Below are 8,536 nucleotides of genomic sequence, written 5' to 3'. Positions count from 1 at the left end.
CGGGGTTTGCAAGCGAGCAGGTGGGAGAGCAGCTCTGCAGTCCTGAGGCTGAGGTCCCTGGTCTTGGACTCACGTGATGCCCAGCTGTGCTGACCCACCCACGCCCAGGAGAGGGGGCCACCCTGGGGAGAGCCTCCTTCCCTCCAAGGTGTCCGGTGTCAGGGCGTCAGGCTGCCTCTCCCCACACAGCTCCCCACAGGCGGGCCCTTCACGCAGGGGCATGCCTGCGCCGGCTGGAATCTCTGAAATCCCTGCTTTTATAGTCCCGGGTGCTGAGCTGTTCACAATGCAGGGGCAAGAAGGGGTGTGGAGGGTGAGGGGCTTGGGAAGCACCCTGCAACGCCAGGAGAGGCCCTGCAGGGACCCAGAGGAGCAAGTTATGGGCTCGGCCTTGGCGGGTCACAAGCAGGAACACGCAGATGAGCTCCGCGTGGACCCGTGAGACCATCAGAACGGTTGGGTGACTGGGTGGCTTCTGGGACTGGGGCAGGGCGCCATCAGAGTGGAGGGAAAGTGCAGACGTCCCGACAATGGGAAGGTGTCACGGAGGCCCGTCCTGCCACGCACAGGGAACGGATCGTAAGTTAGAAGACATACATTCTGTGGTGGCACATGGAGGGTCTCTTCGGTTCCTTGGAGTTCGAGGAAGTTCCTGAAGGGCTTGTGCGTTCTCTGAGCGGTGCAGACACGGGTCGCCTTTGTGGCCGCGTCACTGCCGCTGTCTGCCCATTGCAGGTGGCTTGCAGCAAGGGCGTGGCGGGCACCATCTATGAGTACGGCGCACTCACCCTCAGTGGCGAGGAGTACATCCCGTTCAGGCAGTTCGCGGGCAAGCACGTGCTCTTCGTCAATGTGGCCACCTACTGAGGCCTGGCGGCCCAGTACCCTGGTAAGCATGGGCTCCCTCGGCACATGCCCATGACAGAGCCCCTGACTGTCTCCAGGGTGGGGCAGGTGATGAGAGGCCAGTGACTGTCCGGGGAGCCCTGCTTCGCAGACCCAGTCACTATCTCCAGATTCAAGAGCTAGCCCACGACCAGGAGGAGCAGGCTGTGGCTGACTAGTTACTAGTTGACCAGTTGACTTGCTACTCGATGCCCCGAGGTGTGCCCTGGGGAGCTGCGGGCTGTTTGGAGGGAAGGAGGCTTGCCCTAGGGCGCTCTCCTTGGCGTCGGTGGCACAGGCGGGCATCATGTTAGTCCAGCACCGGGAATCTTAGCCTCAGAAACGGCCCAGCGGGGGGCTGTCCCCACGAGCTGCCTTCTGCCTTCGGCCACCTGGCCTCTGCAGAGGACTTCCAGTCTTGCCTTTCTTGCTGCTGACACTAGAGCCTGTGGAGACCCTGTGACCTGTCACTGTCGGCTTCCGTTTGTCTTGCCTTGTGCTGGCTCGGCTCTGGGCTCCACCCCACAGCTGGCCCCGCATGGGCTCATCACCCTGAGCGTGGGGCACAGAAGCCTAGAAAGCCACAGGCGTGAGGAGCAGGGCCTTCCTGGCAGCTTTCAGCTCTGTGCTGTCTGTGAGGAGCAGTCAGGGTCCCTTGGAGCACAGCGCCAGGTCCGGGGCTCGAACTGCACACTCGGCCATGTGGGACCCAGCCCCCTTGACCGCCTTGCCACCTGCTGGCCCATTGTTCTGCATTATTATGTGACAGGTGCCCTCGTTCGTTTTTACCCCAGGTTTTTGCCATAGTGCATGTGTGCTTGCCAGAGAGAGAGAGGCAGAAAGAGAGAAATCACCCCCTGTGGGGCGGCCATGTCCCAGTTGTCACTGTCGGCTTCCGTTTGTCTTGCCTTGTGCTGGCTCGGCTCTGGGCTCCACCCCACAGCTGGCCCCGCATGGGCTCATCACCCTGAGCGTGGGGCACAGAAGCCTAGAAAGCCACAGGCGTGAGGAGCAGGGCCTTCCTGGCAGCTTTCAGCTCTGTGCTGTCTGTGAGGAGCAGTCAGGGTCCCTTGGAGCACAGCGCCAGGTCCGGGGCTCGAACTGCACACTCGGCCATGTGGGACCCAGCCCCCTTGACCGCCTTGCCACCTGCTGGCCCATTGTTCTGCATTATTATGTGACAGGTGCCCTCGTTCGTTTTTACCCCAGGTTTTTGCCATAGTGCATGTGTGCTTGCCAGAGAGAGAGAGGCAGAAAGAGAGAAATCACCCCCTGTGGGGCGGCCATGTCCCAGTCCCTTCTCCACCATTCTCCCCCTGGGATTTGGGCACATGTGCACACATACCTGGCATGAATTTCAAGCCACCAGGTCTGGGACTTGAACCACAGTCAGCCATGTGGGAGTCCAGTGCCTTAACCACAATGCCAGCTGCTGCCCCGTTCAACAGCATACTTTCCCACTGTGTGGCTGACGAGGGTTCTAGAGTGTCTCGGTCACATCTTACTCCAGATGAGACAGGTGAGAGAGTTCTGGGAACTTGGCGAAGGAGGGAGATGCTGGCGGCCAGAGAGCGGGGTGGCAGGCAGTGTGGCAGCTGGGCATGACCAAGGAGCACCCCCACCCAATAAGGGCTCCTGAGGAGACGCTGGGGCCGCTGGTGCTGGTTCTGGGGACTGGGTGAACCTGGGCTGAGGAGGGCCGAAGGTGGAGACGATGGGGCTGGTCTAGTAGGCAGGCCGGGGTCTTCCTCACGGTGGTTTGAGCCTGGGGTCTCGGGCAATGCCATGGAGGTGGCTCCTGGGAGTGGCTGGGCTGACGAGAGGTGGAACGGCTCTGGGCCAGACATGAGATCGCTCTCCTTGCTGTCCTTTGCCTCCCCCAGGGACGAGCGCCATGGTGCTCCCGGGAACGTGACCAGAGAGCCAGGTGGTGTCATCATGGGACGGGGCAGGGGAGGGAGCAAGCATTTGGTTTGCCTTTTCCTTTAGAAAATTTGATGGAGGGGTCAGCAGGTGGTTAAGGTGCTGGGTTCCTACATGGCCAGCGGTGGCTGGAGTCCCAGACCCAGCAGAAAATCATGCTATGCTATGCGTGTGCGTGTATGCTCCAAATCCTGAGAGAGGAGTGGAGGAGAAGGGATTGAGGCGCAGCCAGCCCCCCCCCCCCCAGGGTGATCTCTCTGTCTCTCGCTGTAAGCCCACACACCCCACAGCTCTTGAGCTCTCCCTCGAAGTGTGGCTCCCGGCAAACTCTGGCCTCTGGCTGTTCTGGCTGCCATGCCCTGCCCCTTCAACCTGCCCTGCCCGGCCCTGTCGCCCACAGAACTGAATGCACTGCAGGAGGAGCTGGGGTCCCGTGGCCTGGTCGTGCTGGGCTTTCCTTGCAACCAGTTTGGGAAACAAGAACCAGGAAGCAACTCGGAGATCCTTTCCGGGCTCAAGTGAGTACCCACGTGGGATCCTGCAGAGGCCGTGGGAGTCCTTCCTCCCGCTACCTGAAGGCCCTCCCATTCTGGAGGCTTCTGGGGCGGCCGCTCAGTGGGCGCTGTGGGCGCCGCCTCCCTGCGGGCAGCCGCCTTCTCTGCACCTTCAGGCTGCAAGGTGGGGAGGGAAAGGTCTAATGTCTGGAGCGGGCATGGAGGGGGGGGTGAACCTGGCTCAGCTCGCAGTGCTGCCTCCCTGTCCTGGAAGTCTCTGGCGGCCCACGAAGCGCGCTCTTCCTGGGGTCCTTCCTTGCCTTCTGTTTACCCCAATTTCCCTCGGTGGGGAGTCCGCGTCCACACTCTCAGGACACTGTTCCTCACAGGTACGTGCGTCCGGGCGGAGGCTTCGTTCCCAATTTCCAGCTCTTTGAAAAGGGAGATGTGAATGGAGAGAAGGAACAGAAGATCTTCACCTTCCTGAAGGTGGGCGAGTATAGGCGTGGGGGACAGCCAGGGAGCAGTGCAGGCCAGTGCTCAGGCCAGGGCGGGCTGGACTTCCTGCAGAGGGAAGGGTGCGGGTTCTGACCCTCCCGCCTTCCTGAGGGCTGCTGCGACCACTCGCCCACTGGGCTGGGCGGGGGTGGCTTCACAGTGGGGGACAGACCCACAGGGTGCAGTCCCTCCCAGACGCAGCACAGATCCTGGGGAGCACCCTGGGAAGAGCCTGCAGTGGAGCATTGGAGCTGCAGATGGCGGCCTGGCCCAAGGAGCTCCTGGTGGGCTTGTCCCCAGGGCTGGTCTGCAGGACAGGCTGGCTGTCGCCTGCACCTTCACTCACCCGGCAGGCTAAACACACGCGCGCGCACACAAGTTGGGGTGTTTTCATAAAGCTCAGCTTATGAAACATGAAAGGCCATCAGCTGTGGGGCCAGCAGGTGGCCTAGTGCTTAAGGCGCTGGACTCCCACGTGATCAGCTGGCTTGACGCTCAGGCCAAGTGCATCTGCTTGTGTGCCCAACCCCCTGGGGGGCGATTTCTCACTTTCTTTTTCTCTGTGTCTCTCCCAAAAAATCTCTCTCTCTCAAAAAAAAAAAAAAAGTCAGGGTTGGCAGGTGGCGTGGTGGTTAAGGACTCTCACGTGACCAACTGTGGTTCAAGTCCTGGACCTGGTGGCTTGCTTTCTCATTCCCCTCTCTGTCCCTCTCTGGTCAAATTAAAATATATTTGAAAAAGATAATCACTCAGCACTGGGCAGGCCAGCCAGGCAGCATGGTGGTTAAGGCAGCTGGACCTCACAAGGCCAAGAATATGGTTTGAGTCCTGAATCCTGGACCTGGCAGCTCGAGAAATATGCATATGTGCTGTGAGAGAGAGTGGAGAAGGGGTTGCAGCCCATCCTCCCTAGGGGGTGGTTTCTCACTTTCCCTAGCTGCTTGACTGAACATGTTTTTTAAGTAAGCTTCATTTCCCTACCTGCTTGACTGAACATGTTTTTCTGAGTGGCGAAGGCTGTGGATCAGAAATAAATGCAACAGGGAACCAGCAGTTAGCGTAATGGCTAAGTCACTGGACTCCCACGTAGTCAACCGTGGTTCGAGTCCCGGACCCGGTGGCTTAGAACTCACGCTGGACCCATGTGCGTGCGTATCCGAGATCCTGAGAGGAGAAGGGATTGCGGTGTGACCATCCTCCCTGGGGGGTGATTTCTTGCTTTCTGTCTCTATGTCTCTCTCTCTGGCTGGCCGGCGAGCGCATGCGTCCTATAGCGAAAAACTCTCAAAAAAAAAAAAAAAAAAAGAAAGAAAAAAGAAAAGAAAGGAAGAAATGCAACAACAAACTCACAAAGACCACAAGTATAGGAAGTTGAGGACTGGGTGGGCCCGACTTCCCAAATTCTCTGATGGAGAAAGCCAGGGCCTGGAAACAGCATCAGGTTTATTCTTTCAAAGGGCAGAAAATGGGAGAAGAGGAAATGGAATGCAGAGCCAGTTGGTTTTGGACGTAAATCCTCTAAAGATGTGAAATGACTGGAACTCGAACTGGGGTTGATAACACAGGAATATATATACCATGTGGCCCCAAAATCTTTAATGTTTGAATTTGTGCTTATAGTAGACTTAATTTTTCTTATTGTCAAAATGAATGTTAGTTATTCTATTAGGTCATCAGGAAAGTCATGATGTATTTTTCTATGCAAAAATGTATCACAAGGGACCAGCAAATGGCATAATGGCTACATCACTGGATTCTCATGTAGTTGACCACGGTTCGAGTCCCAGACCCAGAGGCTTAAAATTCACGCTGGGTTCGTGTGTGAGTGCCTAAGATCCTGAGAGGAGAAATGGAGGAGAAGGGATTTTGGCATGGCCATCCCCTCCGGGGGTGCTATCTCATTTTACGTCTCTCTGTCTCTCTGGTGGGCACACGCACCCTAGAGCAAGCCAATCTCTCTCTAGAAAAACTGTCATGACGGTCCCAACAACCCAATATATCACTCTCTAGAAGAACAGCTCTTGAGCTTTTACTGCCGACAAATCTCCAGACTCTGGGGCCTCCGCGCTGGGCAGCGGTATTTTTATCTAAAGACACTGCAGTGTAGAAATCACACAACCTGTGCCCAACACCGGCCCCCAAAGAAGATACTGTTTTACTGAAGCCTCATGAATGGCTCATGGGACTGGGTGGAGAGGGAGTCGACATTACTACTCACTGTCACGTGTGGCAGGCCGAGCTGGGGCTGGCAAGGACCCGGAATGCCCGCGGTCCGGCAGAGCTCAGCAGGTACTGTGCTAGGTCAGCGACAGAGCAGGCTCGGGGGTCGGGGCGAGACGGAGTACCAGAGCAGAAACACATGCAGCTTTCTGGTCCTCTCATTTCTGCCCCAGAATTCCTGCCCTCCAACCTCCGAACTCCTGGGCACATCAAGCCAACTCTTTTGGGAGCCCATGAAGGTCCACGACATTCGCTGGAACTTCGAGAAGTTCCTGGTGGGGCCCGATGGAGTCCCCGCCCTGCGCTGGTTCCACAAGGTCCCCATGAGTAAGGTCAGATCTGACATCCTGGAGTACTTGGAGCGGTCCGACTCCCAGTAGGAAGCTGGCAGCTGGGGAAGGTCTCTGCCCCACTCCCTCCAGTCCAGCCTCCCTGGCCAGGCCACCCTCCCCCCACGCAGCTGCTCATGTGTGTGTGAGCAGTTGCGTGTGTGCATGTGTGTGTTTGAAGATCAAGGGAAGGAAAACCTATCTGATCCTGAAATGTGAGTTTTTTCCAAACTGTTCCAAAGGAAAATAATGTTTTAGGTAGCCATTCAGACTGCTCCAAATGCTAAAAAAGCAGTTCCCCAGAAGTCCTGGCCTGAAGACAGAAGGGAAGCAGGGACTGCCAGAAGCCCCCAGGCCCTAGCCGCTGCCTGTCTGGGATGTGCCCTCTCCCTCTCCAGACTCCTCCAGCTCCTCCAGTCCGCCCCCCTCAGCACAGCCCCCACAGGGCCTCTGCAGGAAAGGGGAGCAGAAGCCTCACTTCGCAGGGGAAGGGCGTCTCCATGATGGTGGGTCCCCAAGCCCCTCCGGTGGGACCACTCCAGAGCCTTCCCTGGAGCCTGCGCCTTGGTGCATTCAGGCGTGGCCCCAGGCAGGGACGCCCCTTCCTCCAGCAGTCTCCTCACCTTAGCCTTGCTCTGCCCGGATTCCAATAAAGGACTCTGCAGCAGCCGGTGTGCACGGTGTCCTCCCATCCCTGGGGGTTGCAGCCAGACCTCCTGTCCCCGTCACACTGGGTTCCTGCCTCCTTGATCTGCCCTGGCTCTTCCGCTCTGTCCCCCAGAGCTCTAGACCTCTCCCGGGGCGTCGGAAAGCTGTGTGCAGCCTGGAGGCCAGTCGGCGGGGGGACTCAGCCCAGACACGCTACTGCTCCCCCAAACGCCTTCCCTCTTTCACAACAAATACACACATGGGGTGGGGAGGGAGGCAGCAGATGGCGTAATGGTTAAGGTGCTGGACTCCCACGTAGTCAACCGCGGTTCAAGTCCAGGACACAGTGGCTTGCAACACATTGGACACGTGTGTGTGTGTGTGTGTGTGTGTGCCCAAGACCCTGAGAGGAGAAGAGAGAAGGGATTGTGGCGTGGCCAACCCCCCTGAGGGGCAGCTTCTCACTTTCTGTCTCTCTGGTGAGTACACAACCTTATAGCCAAATTCTCTCACAAAACAAACACACACACACGTTTCTGCTTGTGAAAGCGCTCTCAGCTCACTGTTAGTCTGGGAATGAAGAATGGGAGCTGCACCAGAAACACACAGCGGCTCCTGGCCACCGGCCCCGTCCACCCGGGGTACTCAGGGGGAGGCAGACATGGCAGCCCCATGCCCCCTCCCATACCTTTGGTTTTCTGAGGTTTCAGCTAGACTCAAAACCATTAAATGTGATATTACAGAAATAAAGGAGTTAGAGGTTTATTTAGTTATTTGGAGAGGTTTTTGCTATAGGGCGTGTGCGCTTGCCAGACAGACAGACAGAGACATAGAGACAGAAAGCGAGAAATCACCCCCCCCCCGGGGGATGGCCACACCGCAATCCCTTCTCCTCCATTCTCCTCTCGGGATCTTGGGCACCCACGCACTCGCGCCTGGCATGAGGTTAAGCCACCGGGTTCGGGACTCGAATAGCGGTCGACTACGTGGGAGTCCAGCGATATAGCCATTACGCTAACTGTTGGTCCCAGAATAACTTTCTTTAACAAACCGCCGGCGCCGCGGCAGGACCCGAACTCAGCGCCCGGTCCCTTGGATTCAGACCTAAGTCCCGCCTCTGCCTGTCGCTGGAGTGGGGAGGAGTGGCCTTCACTTCGGGTGAGTCCGCTGGATTCCAGGAAAACTCGCCCGCGTGTGCGCCCGGGAGCCGCGCTGGGGCTCAGTCGGGTCTCGGCTGCGCAAAGGGCACTGTTCCCCACCCCAGTTCGGGTCCCCGCGTTTTCTCATAACCCGGTGGTGCGGACGCGACAGAACAGTTGCGCGGCTGTCCCACCTCAACGCTCAGCCTCGGCCCGGCCACCAGCAAGTGCTCCCGGCACGGTGTCCCCAGTCCTTGGAGAAAGGACCGCGGACTCTCCCACCTCACGTTCTGCCCTGATCTCTGCCCCGGCCCCCTGCACCGAACCCCTGTCCCGAGCCCTGCCTCGCCTCCTGCACCGGTCCCCTGCACGCCGCCCCCTGTACCCGGCCCCCTGTCCC

General features: G+C 58.3%; 1 protein-coding gene across 1 annotated transcript in view; it reads left to right on the top strand.

Moving 5' to 3' along the window:
• The window catches only part of GPX6 (glutathione peroxidase 6), a 9,525-nt gene extending 2,515 nt beyond the window's left edge, over window positions 1–7,010 (top strand). The window contains exons 2-5 of the mRNA XM_006162716.1: window positions 736–889; window positions 3,209–3,326; window positions 3,692–3,791; window positions 6,194–7,010. Of these exons, the coding sequence (XP_006162778.2) occupies window positions 736–889; window positions 3,209–3,326; window positions 3,692–3,791; window positions 6,194–6,400 (579 nt within the window). The 3' untranslated portion in view covers window positions 6,401–7,010. The remainder of the gene's footprint in view (window positions 1–735; window positions 890–3,208; window positions 3,327–3,691; window positions 3,792–6,193) is intronic.
• Window positions 7,011–8,536: the final 1,526 nt, after the last annotated feature.

The sequence above is a fragment of the Tupaia chinensis genome, unplaced genomic scaffold, assembly GCF_000334495.1.
Source record: "Tupaia chinensis unplaced genomic scaffold, TupChi_1.0 Scaffold140356_1, whole genome shotgun sequence".
NCBI classification, from domain to species: domain Eukaryota; kingdom Metazoa; phylum Chordata; class Mammalia; order Scandentia; family Tupaiidae; genus Tupaia; species Tupaia belangeri.
The sequence above is the reverse complement of the archived record's forward strand: the minus strand, read 5'-3'. Positions and strand labels throughout refer to the sequence as shown.